The following is a 23,908-nucleotide window of genomic DNA, read 5'->3' on the forward strand; positions in this document are numbered from 1 at the left end:
TGAGTTATTATTAAATAAATATTATGGCAAATCATTCCCAACTTTTCAAAAGGTAGTAGCTAATAGCGATTTAGTGCACTTGAAAGTGTTCAACTGGAAATAATATGCCTTATAAATGAAAATTAATTCGACAGCAGAGGTAACCTGAAAATGTAAGAATATGAATTTCATCGCAAAATGCTATAACTAATATCCGTTTGTAACAGTTTTGGATATGATGACTTTTTGAAAAGCATAACAGCTGGGATGTATATTTACTTCTCTAATAAACATGGTATTTATCTAAATATTGCACTGATAGTTCTTGTATATGTCCACTCCTAACACTGTTTAGCATGAAAAAAGAAAACTCTTGCTATAGGTCTATAATGTTTGGCAACAAAACCCTTCAAACATTCTTATTGAGCAGTCTGAGTAGAATAAATAGAGAAAGTACACAGAGAAAAGCACAGTTCATCTGTCTTTATTACAGCTTTTCAGAAACATATCAATACTGCCTTTTTAAGGAAAGTCTGAAAAAATGTACATTTCAGAAAAATTCCAAATACATTGTTTCTATGGCTCTACATTGTGTAAACACATTTCCATTGTATTATTTGAAGTGGAAGAAAATAAAACATTGTCCATCGTTTTTAAACACTTTTGCAGAAAGGTCCATTTAAAATAAATTATATACAGTTATATGCTACCTTTAACAAATAACTATACAGTCTCATCCAGTTTATACCTCAAGTTTCATGCAAGGTTTCACAGTATTTATCACTTAAGTATAATGGCTGGACAAAAGAAATGAGAGTGCGTACCTACAATATGGTAATGCACCTGTGGTATAGTTTTGAGAACATAGTCTTTTACCAACAACGTTTTGTTAACTTCCAGCATTTTTGCTGAATGATATATTGATGGTGCTACAGTGCACACAGTATGAGAGGTCCAGGTTGTGCTAAAATGACCTTATCCATGAAATGCAAGTTCCTTCAAAGTGTGTTCATCCAGCTTGTCTACACTTAAGTCACAAAGTAGGAAGCTGAAGTCCTCAAGTCAACCATTCACAGCACCGTTCACCTTCACACTGGAGTCCCCTTTTGTTTACATGGAAATCCATTAGCATGTTGAGACTGGCTATGTTTTTCCCAAAATGCTTGCCGCACCTTCTCCAGTTCTGACATTAGAGGAAGACCAATGTCCAGATGCATCAGCAAGTTCTCCAGCCATTCTTCCAACTTTGCAAATGTGGGACTACAAAGACAAAAAAATGACATACATTAGGAGGAGGTTTCGCTGGATATTTACATGTGTATCCTTTTTTGTGGAAAAGAAATAGAAAACCGACCGTTTTTCGATTTCTGTGTCACAGCAAAGAGCAGCAAGAGGAAAGAAGGAAGGTGGGCATTCGGTGGGATAGTAGCGCTCCAGAAATTCGTTCACTCCTAGCCCAAATTCCATAGTGCGAGGTAAATAGTCTGGATCAGCGTACACTCGACCAATAATCTGAGCCAAAGAAAAGGACATCAGTTTATAGTATAAATGTTGTTTAAAATAGAATGTGATCCTAACTGCTGAGTAAGTACTATTTACCTCACAGAGAATGATCCCGAAAGAGAAGATGTCAACTCGTTCATCATAACTTATTCCTTAGAGACAACAAAGGAGTGAATAATTCATCAGTACCATATAGAATCTGTTTGACTGTTTTTTTTATCTGGTTGTTTTTTGAGATTAGCTCACCTCGGATCATCTCTGGTGCCATCCAGTATGGGTTCCCCACTACTGTATACCTTTTCTTCCTTTGTGGCTTTTTCAGATTGGACATTTGTTCAGGAGTAGAGTTCCGTCTAAGGGGTTTATCCTCCATCACAAGCCGGGCCAGCCCGAAGTCAGCCACCACCACAGTCTGATTCTGTGAAGTTTGAGCAAGACAATGAAACACCTCATGTGATCCAGAAGGAGTACTTTTTAAAAAATTACTAACAGAAAGTGACATCCTAAATAAGCATCACAGTTGTTTTGTATCCTGACCTCTTTAACAAGGCAGTTATGGGAGTTCAGATCTCGATGTATAATATTCATGGAATGCAGGTAGGCCTGTAAGAAGGTGAGAAGAAAAACGTCAGTGAAACACCCTGGTAGCTGTCCATATACTGTTTTCTGACTGGGTGGTTACTGCTATCACTGCAGTTTAACCTAGCTGCCTTTACTTAATACAGCTTGATACTGAAGTTAGGAAATAAATGCAAGCATGCGAACCAACACATGACAGTAAGTTGTACTGTTTCACTCTATATTGCTTACCATTCCTGCAGAGATGTCCTTTGCATAGTTTACCCTAAGATTCCAGGGATAGTCGTTGTCCTATTGTACATAATGATACAATCAGAAAATCAAATACTAATAAGCTAATACTGCTAATAATGGTAATCATTACTACTACTAAGCAGAAGAAGAAGAAAAAACTTTCAAACCATTTTCTGTATTGTTTCCCTCAGTGTCCCTCCTGGTACATATTCAGAGATGAGGTTCAGTCGTTTATCTTTGAATAAGATGCCAATGAACTTCAACACGTTTGGGTGATCCAGGCAGCGCATCACTTTTACCTGGAGTGAGAAGTTTCATTTACACTCAAAAAAATTAATGCCTGTATGACCATAATGTAATTACTGTCCTCTGCAAAAGTTTGAGCACCCCTGATAAAATGACACATTTTATAAGAAAAATATAAAAATGCCACAACTTATTTAAAAAAAAACACATCATTTGCCTGGGGCACATAAACTTTTGCATACTGTATGGCCCTTTTTCCCCATTCAATTAAATGCAGTAAAGCTGGCATTTAAGGACTTCACATAAAATTTATTTGCAAATGTTGACATATTTTCGGTTTGTAAGTCAAACAACCACAAACAAGCAACGACTGATGGTGAACCCATCGAAAGGTAACCAACCTCTTTGAGAAACGTCTGCTGGGTCTCCTCATCAAAACGCAGAAGTTCCTTCATCACCATGACTTCACCCGTTTCCTGATGGGTCACCTGACAACCAAAGGTAGAAACAGCCTTTAATGTCCCGCTGCGCTGGACTATTTCTGACATCACTCTACTGTAAGAAAGAGTTACTGGTTCCTCCAATAGTCACCGGTTCCTCTTTACCTTAATAGCTTGTCCGAAGAAGCCCTTTCCCAGAATCTCTCCACATATGAGGTCGGAGGGGCGGAAGATGCGTTGTGTCTTGTCGACAGGGTCAATACGTAAAGACTCAGAGCGATTAATGTCTCTTCTGTGAGATGGCAGTGGCAAGTGGCTTTGTGTACACTGAGTTTTATCAATGCTGCAGCTCCGTCTACAGGAAAACACAGAAATAAGCTTGATTAGAGAGCACTAGAAACACTGACGTCAATGACTGATTGATGCTAAACATCACTGCATAGTTACAAAGGGTTCTTATTTCATTCAATATCTTGAATGTGTTGATTGTTTTCCTCTAAATCAGCATTATAACACAGAGGTAGATAATATGTTCTGAGTGAGACTGTTACTACTTACATAACTGTGCAAAAGTCAGAGACCCCCCTTTCATTTATTTAATTTCCATTCAAAACAGTCGTTAAGTGCAAGTCATTCATTTTTCAGTGTCAGAAGAAAAAGCAAGAAATTTAACAGAAAATTACACAAAAGCCTCCAACGCTAAGTATACTGTATCTATCATTGTTTAATTTATCCACTCTACTTTTGTACTCCCTACTCCCACTTTAACTCTTCCATTCTTCCAATCTTATAACCAACGAGTTACAGCTGTGTCCTCCCAACAAAAGCTGTTCCCAAAGGAATCACTGACATTATGTTCCCTTCAAAGAGACACTAACATTCACACAAGCAACTACGCAGACACACCTTAGCAGCTTTACACATTTCTTTCTCACACACAAATAAAAAGGCTAAAGAAGACATTTCTGATGACATTAGATATTGCACCTGCATAAGAAATGGACAAAGTCAAAGGAAAATAAGAAAAAAAAACTGGAGTTAAAAATTGATGAAAAGATATTGAGAAAATGTGACTCCCAACAACCACGCAAGACTCGGTAGGCCACCAAAACTGTGCAAAACAGCGCTTAAAGCTTGCACTTGGGATTACTTGGAGATCCTGGACTCCAACATCATCGAATGTGTTCGGATTATGAGAAGCAGAAAATGCAACTGAAATGCAAAACTGAACTTTGGAGGTGTGGAAACATATCCCTGCAGATGTCTTTGAAAAACAGAAAGCAAGTTTCCTGAAAAGAATGGAAGGGGGACACACTGAATACTGAAAAACATTAAATTATATTTAGTTGTTATGCTTTATGTGTAACTTTTTGTTAAACATATATTTTACACTTTTTCTCCAGACACTGAAAAATGAATAACTTGTTCTTAATGGCATCTTAAGATAATCATAACTGGTAGAGAGAATGCTCAGTTTGATGCTCACTCTACCATTAAAGAATCATGTTTGTGCTAAGATGCTTTTGAAATACCCAGCCTATATTAGTAATCGAGGAATATACTGATAATTTTGATGATTAATTGTGAATTTTGTTTTAATAGTTTTAAAATGACTAAATAATAAATATGGACTCACACCAGCAACAGCAAACCATGCACAACTTTTCAAATCTACTAAAACACTTTACTGGAAAAATAAACTAGGAAGTATTTGAGAACACTCCATTAAAATATATATGTGTGTGTGTGTGTGTATAAAACACAACAGGAAGTGCATATAAAATGTGTCCATTAGGCTCTATTTCTTACTCTTAGCAAGATCAGTGTGAGAATTTAAAATATGGATTATAATCATGCACATTGACAACTAATCACTGTAACTTTAGTAAACAGGTACATATTGTTCTGTTAAAGGTACAACATGGTCCCTAAAATGAGTTTTAAACATAAACTACATTCACTTTCTCAGAGTAAAGGTGGGAACCTTTTCTTATCCTACCGTTTTTGAATATAAAAATAAAATAAAAAGCCTGGAGTCAAGATATGGGTATGTGGAGTCAATGTAACTTAAAAAATACAATATATGTATGGTACAATTATCTTCCCTAAGCAAAAGTACTGAATACTGAATTTTAACTGACTATTTTCTTTTACTGAGTTTTTGTGACAGTTCTAATCATGAGCAGTGGTGTGGAGAATAATTCATACAGAATGTGTCTGGAGCGTTGCCGGGGACTATGACTCTGAGGAAGGAAGACGTCCAGTTTTCCTGGTCGGTCTGACTCTTCTTTCAGTGGTCCAAAGGGATCTTCCTGATTGTGGAGGTCATTAGGGTTGTGCTCTACAGTGAGCTTCAGGCAGCGCTCAATGTCATGAATCATCATGTCAATCTGTTAGAGAGTAAAGATGTGTGTCAGCATGTGTTGTTTTATCATTGAACAGAGTTTGTCAGGATTTTATTATATCCCATAAACATTATACCTCATTATGTGGAATGTTCTGGACAGAGACACCATTGATCTCAAGAACAGAGTCTCCAACATGAATCAGGCCCTTTATCTCAGGACTGCTGCATGAGTCTAACCTGTAAAGAGGTGAACGGTGAATGACTCCAAACTTGCTGGTGGCACAGTCGTACTGGTGTTTGCGATTAGTAGGGTGCAAGAATGTAACAGGCAGACTCACTGAGATACTGTGATAATGGGGCTGCTTCCATTGATCGAGCACTGATCCACACTCAGAGAGAGACCTCTCCTGCTTTCTGCTGAGGGAGGGAATGACACCAACGCCACTGTATGAGGGAGCCTGGAACAGTCTGCACCTGGATGCCTCACTGATGCACACTGATAATAACAGTGTCCGCTACAGGGGAGGTAAAGAAATTATATGTAATCACCGCTGTAAAAAAAAACAAAAAACAAAAAGTTCTCCCAGATAACAACTTTACAGAAGAAGACAAATATTTACTTTTTGTTTACCTTAACGTAAAGAGGTCTTATTCCAAGAAATTTTGTAGCATCTGTGGGTCCATTTCTCATGGAACTTTCACACAATGGTGTATAAAAATAAATTTTTGGACAGCAATAAAATGTTTATAAAACATAAATTTATATCTAATTTTGGAAGTTTGGAATCAATGGACCACATTCACTAACTGTTCTTAGGAAGGAATTTCTTCTTAAAACCCACTTACGCAGTTTTTACAAATGATTCTGACATTCACCAGTGTTTTCTTATTTAGGATCTGTTCTTAGGAAAGACACACCCAAGAGCACAAAGGTGTGAACAATTCTGCGGTTTAAGAACACGTCATGAATCTGACTGACAACTTTTTCCTAACACCTTTCTCGAGAACAAATTTAAGAAAAAGCTTAGGAAGATACTGGTGAATGAGGCACACTGTCTTCAGCAATATAAAACCAGTTTTGTTGCAGGTATAAAACAAGTCCATTATGAAGCTACTACTCCACAAATTCATAGGTTTTAATTCATCTGTAGTCAGAAATAAAGAAGTGATAGATGTGTCCAGAATTAATGACTCTGTAATTCATAAGAAAGTTTTTAAAAATGTTTCTTCAAGGGTTCTTAAGTAAAGACGATGGTGATATAGCACCAAAAACTGGAGCATTGGAGCTAAACTTGCCTTAACAAAAAAAAAGGGTCCACAAGTCAAAGAACCTTTCTGATACCATGTAGAATCCTTTTTGCTAAGAGTGATAAAATATAGAACCAAGTTCTAAAAAAACAACATACAGAATGCCTTGTATTTAAGAAATGGTGGTTAAATCTCAAGGCAGATAACACAGTACATTCTTACAAAAAAGGGTTCTATATAGTACCACAAAAGGTTCCTTGACTTGTAACAGTAGAGCCTTTTTTCATGCCATATAGAATATATTTTTAAAAGGTTCTTAAAAGAACCATAAACAACAGGTTTTCCATCATGCACTCTTAGCAAAAAGGGTTCTACATAATATAAAAAAGGGTTTTTTTGGCTTGTAATGATAGTGGAACCCTTTTTGGTGCTATATAGAACCCTTTTCAAAAAGGTTCTATATGAATCCATTTACAGCACATTCTGCATCAACCCTTTCAAGATGCAAAAAACCCTTTAATCATACAAAGGGTTCTTTGAGCGTTCATGGTTCTATACAGAACCATTTTTTATAAAAGAACCCTTGAAGAACCATTTTTTTTAACAGTGCAGAGGTGAACCATTCAAAAACGCAAAGAGCTATTAATGCATTCAAATGGTTCGTTGCTCTATATAGAACCACTGCCATCACTAAAGAACCTTTGAAGAACCATTTTTAAGGATATTAACAAATAATTACAGTATATTATTTATCATCGTCTTGCCATTATTAAAAAACTTAAAATATTAAAACATTTTAAAATACCTTCCAGAGTTTAACATTAAGTATGTCAACCTGCATTATATATGTCATTATTGAATAAAATAACAGCATTTATTAATATTAAAAGTGATTTTAAACTTTTAAATAGTTGTTTAGGTTTATTTTAAATTATATTCATATTTTAACCCCTTATATGGCCCAAACTCAAACATCTATAACTTATATCTTAGATAATAACTCAGCCAGTTTGCACTGAAGTCCAGCCAGTTTGCATTGTTACTAAACAACAGGCCTCAGTATGTAATAAACCTGGGACTTCATTCATTAGAAATTTAGACTCATTACTGTCCTTTTGCTATACTATGTAAATTACACAGTTACATCAATAATTAGAATAAATGGAAATGAAAATGTAATGATTTATAGGCTGTTTTTGTTACTGTGCCTTTAAGACTGTTACAAGATCAGTGAGCTCTGTTCTGACTGACAAAAAGCTGAAACTGTCAGAATGAGCAGGGCTAAACTGTGAATGGGCAGGGCGAAACTGCTGCAGGTGGAATACATATATACTGTATATGTAGAGTTGGTTCTCATGACATCACAGAAACAATTAATTCAAAAAGGGCTGTTTTTGTAGCTTAGTTTCCCTATATTTACCATATGGACTGGAAAGTGAATGGTATGTTTATAAACTTTAACAGTGCTTACATGTTACTTCAATCTCCTTTATTAAGCATTTTTCATGATATGGGTACTTTAAACATCTATAAACATCTATGTTCTTATCATGCATGAAGTGCAGCACAAGAGTTTCAATATGATGTATCTTAATGCAGTTTCCAAACTAACCAGTATAATTTGGAGTGCTCCACTAACGTGTAGGAATCCCCGTCTCCAATGAACATGCCACACTTTTCACAGATGAAGCATTCTGAATGATACTTGTGCTCTCCAGCCACCTTTAGAGAGAAAGGAAGAGAATAAAAAGAAGAAACGTAATTCACTTATTGTTTAGCAGACATAACGCTAAACCCAATGAAGAGAGAGAAAGAAAGGATGTGGGGGTCCAACATATGGGCGCGGAAGGGCGGTGGTGGTATCAGCACTTCAGATATGAGCTGGAGCTGCACAATGAATGGAAGGAAGTGAATGAATGAGAGTAGGAGGGGGCCGGGGGTAATTTGAGATCAGTACGGGGATTAGGTAACAACCAATAATACTCTAATCCTCACAAGATTAGGAGCATGAAGTGCCCCACCAAACTATTTCTAATCCACGAACCCAATTCCAAAAAAGTTGAGACAGAAGGTTAAACGCAAATAAAAATAGAAAGCAGTGATTTGTAAACTTTCTTACGTGTATTTAATTGAAAACAGCATAAAGAAGAGATATTTAATATTTTACATTATCAACACCTTTCAAAAAAGTTGGGATAGGAGCAATGTAAGACTGAAAAAAGAATTTTGTGGAATGATCAAAAACACCCATTTTGGAACTCCCCACAGGTGAATAGGTAACAGGTGAATAGCTATCATGATTGGCTATAAAATGAGCATTCAAGAAAGGCTCAGCCACCACTTTACGAAAAATTGGGTGATCTTAAAAACAACATTTCTCAAAGCATGATTGCGTGTAATTTTTCACCATCTACAGTCCATAACATTATTAAAAGATTCTGAGAATCCGGTGAAATCTCTGAGCTTAAAAGGAAAGGCCGAAAAACAATACTGAATGTTTTTAACCTTTGTTCCCTTAGATGACACTGCCTTAAAAACCAATATGCTTTTGTAATGAATATAACCAAATGGGCTCAGGAATACATCGAAAAAACCCTTGCGAGCAAACACAGTTCATCGCTGAATCTACAAATACAAGTTAAAGACTACGCAAAGCAGAAATGCCGCTGATTTCTCTGGGCTAAAGCTCATTTGAATTGGATTGACGCAAAGTGGAAATGAGTGCTGTGGTCTGACAGGTCCAGACCTGTCTTCTATTGAAAATGTGTGGCACAATATACAACAACAGAGACCCTGGACTGTTGAGCAGCTGAAATGTTATATCAAGCAAAAATGGGGAAAACCCATTTTCACAACTACAGCGCCTGGTGTTCTCAGTTCAGATTCCTGAACGTTGTTAAAAGGAAAGGCAATGTAACACAGTGGCAAACACGCCCTGTCCCAACTTTTTTGGAACATGTTGCAGGCATCAAATTTAAAACAAGTGTGTAGGTACAAAACCAAATAATTAATTTAATTAGTTCACTAAGTTAATTAGTTGAGCGGTGCTGTTTTCAGTTAAATATAGGTCAAAAAGTATTTGCAATTCATTGCTGTCTGTTTGAATAACAATGTCATGTAACTATCGTCATGATCGATAATTTTTGATGTCATGACAACTTTTGTCACAAGCTAATTGTTGCTAGTTGCTAGATGGCTGTGGGAGAGATGACAGCTACCACATATGTGCTGTGTTTTAGCTTGTTTATGTTTTTAATGTAGTGTTAGGAGGGTGCTTTTGTTTTAGGTATTTTACAGGCACACTTTTAACTCTGCTTTACAAGGGATTGCCACTTTTGTGTTGGGGGTGCGCTCCCAAACTCTGTTTACAGGAGACCTTGTCTCTTGTGTTAGGGATGTGGATATGTTGGGCAGATCTCACCAGCACACTCACAACTCGGCTCACAAGAGCTGCTTGATTGTTTGTACCATCTGGGGTTTCAAACAGGTAAGAGGGGTGTACCTATATATACACATCTGCACCACGTAGGAGTCTACACTCTGTCCGGTTCCCTAGTTTCAAGTTCAAGTTTCAAGTTTATTTGTCATTTGCACAACATGTCAGGACATTTATGCATTGAAATGCTTGTGGTGAGGCTCAGGTAATCACTCTACAGAAAGTAAATAAGTAAAAAAATAAAAACACAAGAAAAACAAACTGAAATATATTAAATATACACAAAATATACACTATACATTAAATATAGAGACGATATACATTTTAAAGTAACGTAAGTGACTTAGTGTTATTATTATTTAAAGTGACTTAGTGTTAAAGTATTATTGTCCATAGCAGAGATATGATATAATAATAATGCTGACAAAGTGACTGAGGTGACCCTAGGTCAGAGGGTGGGCACTGTCTTATTGCACCTTTTGATTATTGGCCAGGGAGTGTTGCGTAGTTAGCTTTTGTTTTTTTGTTTCAGAGTAGGCAGGCATGGTTTTATTTTGTTTGGTTCCTTTCTCTGGTGCCGTCCACAGTTTGATTCTGAGTGGTACTAGATATCATAGCACAGCATTTTTATTGTGTTAGGTTTTAATAAAAATTGATTCAAAAGCTCCATCTGTCGTGCCTTATTCTTTTATATCTTCATCATCAGTTCAATGTTGTATTGCCACATTACTGATCCCACAGCACCCTAGACAAAATGTGGGGTCATAACATCATATGATTTTGCATTTGAGACCTAAACACCATGCCAAAGCCTTTTTGAGCCTATGCCTAAATTCCTGCAAAATCTGACCCAACACCTTGACTTTTTAATTATTATTTCAGACTTTACAGGGTGACTTACAGCAGCTCATGGACACCATATTTTTTATCTTTTTTCTCCTGAGTCAGTAATGCAACTTTTAGTCTTAACAAAAAAAACTTAGTAATGCTGCCTAAAGTAGCAGCTCATTCTTCCTGACTAGAAAACTGAATTGATACTTGTAACATAAACTTGTAACAAGTTTAGTATTTTTTTTAATCATACAAACCTGTGTTATAACTTTACATGTATTTACTTAAAGCTACACTATATAAAATTTCCACCTCGCTGGTGGAAATGTATAATTGTATACAATGTGCACACAACACTGATGCTCCAGACCTCCACGAGCGGATGAATCTGATGATTGCGAGCATGCTGAAAGAGAGTTCAAACAGAACGCAGTCAAAACTTGATGGACATGTCTCGCGAGGATGTGAATTATCTGTTCAGATCTGTTCGATTATCAATTATTTTTGCTTGTTTTTTTCCCTCTTGACTCAGTAATGCTACGTCTTTCAATATTTACAAAGAAACTTAGTGCTGCTTCAACATAACTTTCATTTAAGAATGCTGTAGATTTTCAGGAGAATGCTGTAGCAGTCTAGAAGACTGGCTCCAGAGGTATTGTTTACATTTCAGTGTGCAAGCACATGCAATACAGGTATGTTTTTCAGCTGTGACTAATTCTCATAGTTAGGAAAACGTGTATTAAAATCCATTAGTACAGACATGCAATGAAACACGACATAAGTCAGCATGCAATTTGCCTAAGCAGTTATACAGTAACGCGCTCTTACCATAATTACACCGGTGGTGATGACTTCTGAGCAACCTCGACACTGTTCCCCAAAGCGTGTCCAGTAGTCTTTCTTACAGAAGAACTGCCCATCCCTCTCATAGTACCAGTAAGAGAGCACACAGCTGCATTCACTGCACCTTCAGGTGGGTTAACAGCGAATAAACGGTGAGGCCACAGTCATATACATAACATAATGTTAACACTAATTTAAGGCTTTGGCAAGACAAAGCAGACCACAAGAAAAAGAAATAAAAAGAGACTTTAAGAACTTCAGTCATTCAGAGTGGTTTGGTTCCAAATAGTTAATTAAAGAGAAACTTACTGATCTTGATTTTGTTACAATGGTAGTGATAGGAACCAGAGGTCACACTATCAACAAGGCAAATATAGCCATTTTATTTACTATCTAAAACTATCAGTGAACCTACATGAGTCTGAGTTTTTATATGTAATGTTGACAATCCTAAAATAGTGGTAAATCTGAAAAAAAAATGTTTTCTTTAGGTACTATTTTGTCTTACAATGCCCCGCATATACATATCCATCCTACATGTGTTTAAAAAACTGGTTTAAAGACTAAAAGTTTCTCAGAAAAATATCATTAAATGATGTCTTAGACATCTGGCATTGTATTCATAACAATTTCACATCATACTTTACTGTGAGGTAGCCTGTTTTTCCTGAAATTTAGAGGCATTAAGACTTCCAACGTCTGGTTCCCATCACCACCACTATGAACAACTCTGACTTTCCTTCTCTAGAATGGAGCATTTCACAACAAACCCACTCTGAATGACTTTGTTCATGTCTAAATAATTTCTGTATGCTGAAATGTTAAAATATCTGTAGAATTTTCTTTTAAATTAAAGTCCTAAAATTCATTCAGCGTTTGATGCTTGAAGCCACGGTCATCACTGGCGATAATAAAACCATGACGTAACTCAATATTAATTATTTCTCACTTGCAGCTCATTCTAAAAAGTGGGAAAATTTGGTCAGAACTGTTAATCAATACCCCATTTGTGTTTGAGAGCAGAAGAAGAGTTTACAACGATTACATTTCACAAAAAGTTTGTAAATGTCTTGTTTTGCAGAAAGTAAAACCTTCCTTTACATCGATAAAGAACGTAAACCAAACACTACACAACTCACTACAATAACATGTGAAAGCAATTAATAAATAGCTTTTTTCTCAAATGCTTATATTCTAAGATCATTTGTCATTTGGTTGGTAAATCTTAAGCCACTAAGGTGTCAGCGAATAAGAACAAAATACACAGCAAGCTCTTCATAAGTTTGCTGCTGGAAAGAAAACAGCAGACAATTTCCAGTTTATCACTGCAGAATTATCACCATTACAGAATTGCAAGTGTAGTATTTTAGCAGGGTTTTACTTCAGTACTATAATTAAGCATTATTTTGGAAGATGTGCACTTCACTAATATTATTCAAACTGAGTACTTGTACCTGTACTCCTTACATGAGCATTTATACCTTCAAAAGTACTCATTACAAATCTCTATGATGATATTTTTCTTTTGTTTTCTTTCTTTTCTCAGCCAGTTCCTGCACATTTTAATGCTTTCATTATTAAAACATGCAGCCAAATTCATATCAGTGTAAAACGAAAACTGCCCAGAACTATGCAAGATTTATTTTTTGCATAAAGACTAATACTTTCTATTGGCTGCTGCAAGCATGCCACCAAACAAAAATGATCAATTTATTTGTTAAAACACTCACTTTTTTACTTTCAAATACCTGAGTGTGTTTAAATGTGGATACGTCTTGATTTTCAGTGAAGTATGTTTGGTTCCACACTTCCACTTTTAACACTGAAACCATACTTTCACTTAAAAGGGGAATTCCAATGATTTCTTCGAAGTGTTTGCTTTGTTCAGTGGTTGAGAGGTAGTCATAGTCATTCAGTGGTTTGATGTGAAGTGGTTTATTGTAGAGAAACTTGCACATTCAGAATGGAAAATGTCCACAATGCAAATGTACTTTTTGGTCAAAATCTTATCTCAAAACTATCGTAAAGCAATGCGTCAGACATCAGACAGCATATTCATAACCTTTTTATGTAACAACTTTCTGTGATGTAGGTTTTAGGAGCATTAAATTCTTTAAGCATGCAATGATATGGGAAACGATGTCTGATGACAATATCCGATATGTTTGCGAGATCACTGTGCGTCCCTAAAATGCTTTATGACGTCTGGTTCCTATCACCACCACTGTGAATGATTCTGACTTTGGCAAATTTTTCTAGAACAGAGCATTTCACTTCAAAACACTCTGAATGACTTCATTCACACCTTAACCATCACAGCTGCTTTGTGTTTTTCCTAACCCTGTATTTTGGTTCTGATAATGACGCTTTATAGGTTTTGCATACGTGATGGTGAGGCTTATTACAAGAAAGAACAGCTGACAATAACAAAGGAAGTTTCCCTAATTCTGCACATCTGTACAGGAAAGTCTCCACACGTATTCCACAGATGTTGCCTTTTTTCCATTCTATCTCACCACCAAACACAAAACACACAGCATCACACAGTATCTTAAACACATACACTTCTGTGCTGCTACGTGTTTCAGACCTAAAAACACAACCTCTTAAAGGAAGACTGTCTTAAACGGAAATTCCACTCATTTTTTCAAAATTTCAATACAATTTAAGAGCTACGACGTAAACAAAGTCATTTAGAGTGGTTTGATGTGAAACGGTCCATTCTAGGGACACTTAATGTCAGAACTATTCACAGTGGTGATAATAAGAACCAGATGTATGAAAAGTTTAAAGCCTCTAAAATCTCTCTCACACAAAATTACTGCAAGAAATGGTAATGAATACGCTGCCTGATGCCTGAGACGTTGTCTTACAATAGCTTTGTGACAGAGTTTTTAAGGTTTACCACTATTTTAACATGTTTAAAACTTGCAAGAAATGTGTAGGTTCACTGGTGGTTTTGGATAGTAATTAAAACTGCTAGATTTGTGCTGCTGACATCATAACCTCTGATTCCCATCACCACCACTGTAAAGAAATCAGAGTTAGTAAGCTGCTCTAAAATGAACCACTTCACATCAAACCACTCTGAATGACTTTGTCCTTAGTCTCAATCATGAATTTTGCAGAAATTTTGAAAATGCTTGGAATTCCATTTCACAACAGACCACATCCTCTACTCTCATTGTAACTATAGGTTAAATGTCATCATAGCTGTCACCTCCCATCCATTTCTGCTCATCTAACATAAACAATCCCCAGGATTTCCTGCTAAAAAGAGGAGATAGGCCAAAAACGCCCCACAGCCCATTTCCAACATCACAGCAACTATGTGATGATATCTCAGTTCTGTGGTATGCTGTTGCCTCACAGTAGGACAGATGGAACAAGAGGTGGAGATAAAACAGCAAAAGACTGGATCAAAGCAGTGTTTGTGCTCTGGTCACACTGAACAAACACATCACACATTTTCGCTCCTGTAAACAAGATGTTTAGGAAGGGCAAAGATTTATCCATATATTTTTCAGATATATCTGATTACAGCATAGATATACATATGTATGATTACAGCTTTCATTGTAGTGTCTCTTCTGTAAATTTTATTCTGAATCTGATTATCCTTTTTGAGACATAATACCTAAAGCAAAATATGGTAAATGTAAGCCACGTCTCAGGGTTTTCTTAGTCTCTAGCAATTGCTAATGCCCTAGCAATAAAAAGCTATGTGTACTATAGACATGTGTCAGATTTAAGTTTGATGGAAGGCTGAAAAGTGTTGTCTTTTTTTTTGGTTGTTGTTGTTTCTCTTATTAAAAAATAATATGTACATATATATTCATATTAATAAAAATAAAAGTTATAATAATAAAAACGTATAATTAAATAAAAGTCTATTCAATAAAAAATACTGACAGTACAGCACAGTACGTACACAACCAAACCCATCCTCCACTAAAAGCACTAAAAGTCATTTCAGATTGGTTCGTGCTTTCTCTGGTTAATAGTGAAACTGTAAACCACACTATCGGACTGTTTCCCCTTTTCTGAAGCACAGTGAATTTTTAGCACTTGTAAATCCAAACGCTTTACAAACGTTAGAGCAGCAGCTTTTCTGACAGGACTGATCAACCGTCGACTCAGCTTACCTCGCGTTTGCTCTTCTCCTGAACCGCTGATCCTGCTGAGACATGTGAGGATCTCTGGTAGCACGCTTCTCTTAGTCTGCTCTCTCTCTCTCTCTCTCTCTGTCTGAGTCTCTCTCTCTCTCTCTCTCTCCCTCTCTTCAGAGGAGGAGAAAGTGAGTAAAAGGGAGGAGAGCAAAACCCAGCTGAACGGAAATCAGCTCCAAATGTGTCCTAATGAACAGCAGCTCGTCCAGAGTTGCACAATGCAGAACGAGGCAGCACGAGTTGTTGTTTTGTCCTTTAAGTGCTCTCTCTCTTTCTTTCGCCTGAGGAAGTAATCTGTGCCCTCAGTGACCAGTCCTCCAGTCTATCCCTAACTTTAGCCTGCCCTCCTCCTCCAGGCTGCTTTGGTCAGCGTTACGTACTGACGGGGCGGATAAAGTTACATTCCCACCTGATAGCCGACACCCATCAGAGGGGGCAGGAGACTGAAGAGAGAGCCGCGCGTAAATCACAAGAACTGAGGAATTCAGCAGGAATTTCACTCCAGCTGGAACAAGTTTAACTAGCAGTTGTCCTTCAACTGCGCATGCAAGCAATCTAGAGAGCAGCAGAGCTTTGATCAGAGTACCCGCCCACACTCAGCTAACAATACGGGACCGCCTGCAGTTTAGGGAATTAGAGCATAAAAACGAGCCCCTTTGTTTCTTACCCCTCTCTCCATCTCCGCTCTCATCTCCACATTATAAGGGTGTTTTGTTGCTTCTGTTCTTTAGATCTATTTACCTGCACTTGGCTGCACTCGGTTGCTTTTGTTTCTGATCTGGGAAAACACCTCATATTTTTGACCACAACCATGCTGTTGTTGATCGATTTCAATCCAGTCATTTTCTCTTTTACTTTCATTTACGTAGAAAAGCCCATCTTACACAGGAACCCCCTCTTAGTGGAGTGAAACGTTAATGAAGGGTGGTTCCTGGCTGATGACCCTGCAGCTGACCCGTGGGCACCGGAGGAGCTGCGACTGGCTGCAATATCTAGCAGGTGTTCTATCTTCCTGTACATTTACTATTCCTTTATGGTGAGGAACTGAGTGGTGGTGAATTAAAGTATTTCTTTAACTCTGAGTGGCCTTTATACATCGACGTTGCGTAAATATAGCGCAGATTTGACCGTTTTTACCGAGTACAAACTACTTGAGGCAAATGATGAATCAGCTTCAGTGCGTGAAATCAAGCACGGGCATACCAGCACCTCATTTACATATATTTACATATCATTTACATGAAGCAGGCCCTAACTCATGCTGCTGTTTCGGTGGGGAGCCAATAAAACGACAGCGTTCAGTGCCTTGTGAGCCAATGGCTGAGCTGCAGGCGGAGTTTGAGGTTGAGCAGTGAGTACGCAGCTCCCCCTACTGACCAAACTAGTGTAAAGACTTCGACGACTGGAAAGAATAAAATGTTTAACAAACAAAACATCTTTTTTTATGACAATGATATGAGTGTATGTAGTGCGATTATTTTCCTTATTGAAACGCTGTATTATTGCAGTATATGAGATGCTTCTGCACTGGCTGTGTTTTGTATTTGTTTTTGTGTCAGTCATTTAAAACAAAACCAAGTGTAATATCTACTTTTTTGCTGGATTATATGCACTGATAATCCATATTATTGTTATTTTTATATTTTTATTCTTCTTATTCGTGTTACAGATTTTATTGATAATAATTAGTTAATGGGGAACTCCACCAATTTTTCTAAATTTCTACATAAATATTAGTTAAGATGTAAACAAAGTCAAAAAGTAATTTGATGTGAAATGCCCTATTCAAGAGAAACTCACAGAGGCAGAATTGTTCACACTGGTGGTGTTCCACAGACGTTCCACTTCTAAAAGCTTACTCACAGAAAGTTATTACATTAAATTGTTATGAATATGCTGCCTTATGCCTGAGACATTGACCCCTGGTTCCTATCACCATCACTGTAAAGAAATCAGTGTCTGTAATTTTCTCTACAATTAACAATTTTACACCGAACCACCCTGAATAACTTTTTTGACATTGCAGTGACAGAATGATGCAAAATGTTTTAAAAAAGGTGGAATTCCAGGTTCATTGCAAATCATTTTGCTGTAGTTGTATGGGCCTATATCCTATATTTTTTTCTTATGTATTTGTATTTTATTTTCCTCCCTCTGAGGTCCACTGATAACGTTTGTGTGGTGTTATGTCATTTTCACATGAGCATTTTCCAACCTCACTTTATCCCTTTAGAATTAAATAGGCTGCTTTTGTTACTGTGCCTTTAAGACTGATGTTAGATCGATGAGCTGTGTTCTGATTGGCTATCCTGTATTGTTCCACATTCACATGCAGAGCTGAAACATTCCTTATAACTTCAATACAAATGGGCAGGGCTAAACTGTTGTAGCCTAAGTAGATGGATATATTCAAGTGATTTGAATCTTGTTACTGCACTGAAACAGTGACTTTTTATTTATGTCAGCAGAGGTAACTGTCTTTATCTAAACACAGACAGTGGACTGTGCCTGAGAATGAGGAACTGTCTCACTGTTCTGACTTAATACTGCTTCTCATTCTTTCTCTGACACAGACATTTCAGCAACATTACAGCTCCTGGCTGATGCAATCATCTAACTGCCTTATCAAGAGTGGAGTTCAAATCCCTTCGATGTTTCAGCCCTCCATGGTCAGAAGTTCAGACTGGGGGCGTTGTGTGATGTGGGAATCTGTGTAAATTGGTGAGGAAATTAAGTAAAAATGTACCAAAAAATGTAAGCAATTCCAGCCTATTAGGAGGCAACTACATTCACTTTTTTGAGTCAGATCAACTTTACTGTTTTGTTGACCTAACCTATTCCATTTTTTTATAAAAGGAGAATTTTTCATTAAATTAAGTGAGAACTAAAAAGATGTGCAGACTTTTGACTAAAACTTTGACATAAAAATTTAAGTTGACCTGACTTTTGATGTTTATAGACTAGCTCCTCCATCTTTTGTTACATGAGGTATTTATAGAAAAAAATTCAAACTGCTATTTCAGTAAAATAAACAACAAAGCATGCATAAAGCACTGTGGATTTAGCAGCATCAGGCTAAACATCCCACCACCAAAGAATCTATAGTCTATCGAAGAATCTATCAATATATACATTTTGCTGCCAGTAAATGATTTAAATGAAGTTTCGCCTTGTATGACTCACCCCCCAAGCGGCCACTCCCAGTCTTATTCTCTTACTGATGGCTGTCATTTACATTACCCTTTGTTTCCTAACTGAAATGTGAAAGTGATGTCATAGGCGTGGACCTTTCTTTGTAACTATCATAATTAGTCTATTGAGAGCTGAGGTTAATTTATGCAAATCATCCAAAGTTATACTGTAATTTCGTATAAATCTCTTACTCTTACATTAGAGCAAAGTTTCTCAGTCTAGATCTCGTGAACCTCAGGCCAGACCAGGTTTTTGTTCTGTTCCACTTTCTCACGATCAACTAATGTATCTAGGCTGTTTAAACTGGAATAGAATAAACATGTGAACTGGCTGAAGGTCTCTGAGGGTTAGATTAGGAAGATCTTCTTTAGACCAGATGTGATTGCCCAAAGCTTTGAACTCTGACACCATGGCCTCTGGTCTCACAGAACTTGGACCTGTCCCTGCTGAAAAAAACAGCACTGGTTTATGCTGGTCTGGTGCATGATCGTGTTGGTTGACCAGCATACCAACATCCGAAACACATATGCTGTTTTTGCTGGTGATCAACCATGCTACTCTATGCTGTTTGTTCTAGTAGATGTTCTGTGATTAAGTGCTCTACATCATTGTGTGGGATGTGCGAGGCTACATGGCTGCAAGCTTATGAGAAGATATCTGTGAAGATATTTTTCTTTTGTTTAAATAAAAAAAAAATCTGCTCTAATTTTAATGTAAGTCAGTGGATCCAGACTTTTGTCCGAGCAATTTTGGGTTGTTTCTTTCGGTCCATTCATCATGAAATTTACACACAATGTAAAGGGCAACAGGTATTTTCAAATTATGTAAAAAACTGAAAAACGACAACAGCAAGTCCGACAGCAGCAATCTGTTGTGTTTTGGAGGCTGGTATGCTGGTCACCCAGCTTAACCATGCTGAGTTACCAGCTAAAACAGCACTAGACCAGCACTAGTCCAGCACAAACCAGCATAGACCACCCTAGACCAGCATGAAATCAGAGGTGTAAGTAGAATTACATTTACTCTCGTTACTGTACTTGAGTACAGTTTTCCCTGTAACGGTACTTTTTGGAGTAGAATTAAATCATAGTCCTTTTACTCTTACTTGAGTTCATACTTAATGAAATACTTTTACTTCGCTACTTTAATTTTCATAACGTTTCAGAGTGAAAATAAATTATGCGCGCATCAGCTCAGACACCAATACGAACGACGCACAGTTAGATTCAAAAGATTCACTAATCGAAAACACTACAGAGAGATCCAGTTTAGTGGAGGAGAACTGAACCAGCACACAGGAGGAACAGACTCGGCCAAACGGTCATCTGTGTCATTTTCATATGAACTAAAGAAAACGGCGTTATTATCAGCGGCCAGACACGAAACCTGCTGAGATCCGCTCTCACAGCTGGACTCCAGCCTGAGGCAGCGTTAGCCGAGCTAGCTGATCCGAGCTGGTGCCGTGTTTACGGGTTTCTTCTTTCTATTATAATGAATCTGTTTATGAAACTAAAAATCTGCTGCGTATATTTTATTACAAGTGTCTGTCAGCTGCTTAGGTTAACGGATGTCGCCCACAGCGCACAGTTTACCGTTTAAAATACAGCCTGCTGTTTTGGGGGTAAACGGTCGTGAACGGCTAAATAAATCTAATCTAATACAGGTTCTTTGCAAACTCTGGAAAGTGATTCTGTCGCGCTGACGACTGGCCTGATCTGACCCCTCCCCACCCTCTCTCTGTCTTTCTAACTCTCTCTCTCTCTCTCTCTCTCTCTCTCTCTCTCTCTCTCTCTCTCTCTCTATATATATATATCTTGCTCGCTCTCTCTGTTCCTCTGTCTTTCTCTGTCTTCCTCTCTCTCATCCCCTGTCTTTCTCTGTTCCCCTCTCTCTCTGCCTTGGTGTTTGTCTTTAACTGTGAGAGTCTGTGTAGCTGTTTAACTGTCTAATGCAGTAATAATGTCTGATTCTGTATGCAGTGATCAGCATGATTAGTGAAATACATTACAGTAAAAATCAGAGCTGGGTAAGTTGCTGATGTTGCTGCTGATTTTAATGGTGTAAATGTTCTGAACAGATATCAGTGAAAATATACAGTTTGAAGGCTGTGAGAGCTTTTCCTTTAGTGTTTTTCTGTACACATTATTTCCAATGATGTAGCCGAGTCAGCTCAGAAATATGTTCAGGTTGTGACAGCGGAAATACGAAAAAGTAACTAAGCAAGTCAGTACTTAAGTAGTTTTTTAACAAACTACTCATTTACTCTGACTTGAGTAATTTTATTTACTAATACTTTTACTTGTACTTGAGTAAATTATCACTACAGTAACAGTACTTGTACTTGAGTATTGATTTTCAGTACTCTTTACACCCCTGCATGAAATGCATGCTGTTTTTTTTTGTTTTTTTGTTTTTTTTCAGAAAATAATTTGTATTTATTTTTTGGCATTCCTTCTGTTTCTTTGTGTGATCACACATGTTTCCCTATTGGATAACTCCATGAGCAAAGTCTACTGAAAGCAGCATCTCAAGCGGCCTCTCTAGAAGTTCACAGAAAGTCAGCATGTTCCCCTTCATGGCTTAGATAAGTTGCAGAAATAGAGCCATATGGCCCTGTGGACTGCATGTCTGCAAGTCTAAAAAAGACCACAGATTTAGAATGGACTAGTGTCACTCTCAGAGAAAAACTGTACCTTTTTATGGTACAAATGCTGTCCCTGTGGTGGTATCCTCAAGAATACGTCTTTGGTACCTTTAGTTAGGTACAATTTAGGTACTTAGCTATGAAAATTAATAATGCAGCTTTCCTCTGGGGAACTGAATGCAATGCATTTTTACAACTTATTCAGGGTGAATTTGAGTGTAGATTTACAATGTTTGTACCTTGGAAGACTAAATTTGATTCTGGCAGTGTAATAAACTACCATTTTTTAACTATATTGTTTCTGCATACGATTTATTTGTGCTTATAATAAGAATCTAACAAAAACCCATTTCTGTCAGTAGGGCGCAGGACATATGCAATGCTGATATGCTAAACCTGTGGAGAGAGTCCCATTGTTGTCTTACAACACAATTTGTAGTCACATCCAGAAAAAGGACACAAAAATATTTTGTAAATTATTTAATGAAACAGAAAAAAATGCACCATAAGAAATCTTAAACATCATAACTTTCAAAAAGCTCAAAATCTGAAGCGATATTCAAAGCAACAACAGCACAAAGTGAAAATCAGAAGGTAAACACAGCAGTTCTGCTGGAAATGGATATTACTCACTGCCTGCACCGTTATCTCCATGATTTCAGGGCACATTTGAATTTAGATCTCCACTTATACAAATACAGATACACAATTCGCTTCAAAACACACTGAGAATTCTACACCGAGGAGTCGGTCAGTAAAGAACAGGAACTCACACATTAGTAAGGTTAAATGTATGGATACTGTGGAAAAGAGGTTTAAGGGCTAAGTAAGGGGTAGAAAAAGAGTCTTACTTATATCAGAAACTAGAGGAGAACTGCTTTAAGCTCCTGAGGTATCATGACAACTTGTAATCCTCAGTATTTTGGAAATACATTGCATATAGCAGAAAATACTCTTTTTGGTAAGATGCAAATAAACGTGTCCAAAACACACAATATGTCTAGAATTCAACAGCTCAGATGAGCAGTGCTCCAACATGCACTCATGAACAGGCCATTATAAGCCCCTTTTGACAAAAACAGTGTTGGGCAGTGTTAAAAGAGAAAGAGCAGGCAGTCACAGTGTGAGTAGATGATAAGTATGTGAGAAGGTGGCCTGAACCACTTAGCTTAGTGACAACTGCATCTCATTATCACAGTTCATCTCTCAGGAGCAGCAACATGTCCCTAGACAGTGCATCTGAATACACAGCTATGGAAATGAAAGTGACACTGAGCAGAAAACAAGGCTGACAAACCTAGATGTGGGAAGACATACACATGGAGGTAAACGGGTAAAAATTCTGGTGCTTTGTGTAGATGGTGGTTCAAACAAGATGGCTTAAACTGTGCCAACAGTTTACTGAAAGCCACCAAGACCTTTTACAGTGATAAAAAAGCAGAAGTGGGTAAAGTAGCTCAATCCAGTACTCAAGTAGAAGTAAAAGTACCACCGCAAAAAACAAGTTGAATGGAAATCACACTTTGATTACAGGAAAATGAGAATTTTGTCTTTTAAATTATATATGGTGCTTAATATGACCAGGGACATGAAGAAACAAGGTTAAAAATGTCTATTTTGACCAAATGTTCAGCTTGAGTATACTGAGTTCCCTACAGAACTGCAGTGGGACTACTTCCCAAATAGCAAGAAGACAGCGTGCCACTTTTCCTCATTCACTTTCCACTCAGTCCAATTGAGTTATTTATCCTTTGTTTAGTAAATATTTCATATCATAAATAATGCCGGTTGTACAGCTGTAACAAATGCAGCACAGTATCAGCAACAACATTCCTTACAGATATACTTGAGTTGAAGAAAAGGTAGTGTCATTTGAAAAATACACAGTAATACAGTTTCATTGCAAGTTGAGTACATGTAGCCGAGTTACTAACCCACCTCTGACATGAAGTAGCGACACCATTATACGAGCATTGAGCTACTGGATATAATTGAAGAGGTTACTTCCTCTTCTGGTGTGCTGAAGTAAAATCCGTAATGACGTGATGTGTAAATTAAATAAGGGGAGCTTACACTGTGCCGTTGAGTGCACGGGGAAATGCACATTGCGCACCTTGGACCGAACCTAATCAGACAGTGTGCAAAGTAACTTGAACTCTTCTCTCTCATGTTACAGAACACATTGTGCATGGGATTTTTTTTGTATTTTTCCTGCTA

General features: G+C 37.3%; 1 protein-coding gene across 1 annotated transcript; it reads right to left on the reverse strand.

Annotated features, from left to right (window-relative positions):
- Window positions 1–447: 447 nt before the first annotated feature.
- On the reverse strand, window positions 448–16,365 carry limk1b (LIM domain kinase 1b). Its single transcript, XM_036588417.1, has 15 exons — window positions 15,832–16,365; window positions 11,672–11,810; window positions 8,189–8,298; window positions 5,667–5,843; window positions 5,463–5,565; window positions 5,190–5,371; window positions 3,147–3,336; window positions 2,943–3,029; window positions 2,463–2,594; window positions 2,293–2,352; window positions 2,020–2,085; window positions 1,729–1,900; window positions 1,579–1,634; window positions 1,334–1,491; window positions 448–1,239 (listed from the first exon to the last, which is right to left on the reverse strand). Exons 1-15 carry the CDS (start codon window positions 15,873–15,875, stop codon window positions 1,068–1,070), a joined length of 1,848 nt encoding a protein of 615 aa, XP_036444310.1. The 5' UTR covers window positions 15,876–16,365; the 3' UTR covers window positions 448–1,067.
- Window positions 16,366–23,908: the final 7,543 nt, after the last annotated feature.

The sequence above is a fragment of the Colossoma macropomum genome, unplaced genomic scaffold, assembly GCF_904425465.1.
Source record: "Colossoma macropomum unplaced genomic scaffold, Colossoma_macropomum, whole genome shotgun sequence".
Lineage (NCBI taxonomy): Eukaryota > Metazoa > Chordata > Actinopteri > Characiformes > Serrasalmidae > Colossoma > Colossoma macropomum.

Bases quoted from the DNA above. Each gene is read 5' to 3' on its own strand.
- limk1b (XM_036588417.1), bottom strand. From the start codon at position 15,875: ATGTCTCAGCAGGATCAGCGGTTCAGGAGAAGAGCAAACGCGAG. The intron at 8,299-11,671 runs GTAAGAGCGCGT...TTCTCTCTAAAG, and splicing joins TCACCACCGGTGTAATTATG to GTGGCTGGAGAGCACAAGTA. The intron at 5,566-5,666 runs GTGAGTCTGCCT...ACCTCTTTACAG, and splicing joins CCCATTATCACAGTATCTCA to GTTAGACTCATGCAGCAGTC.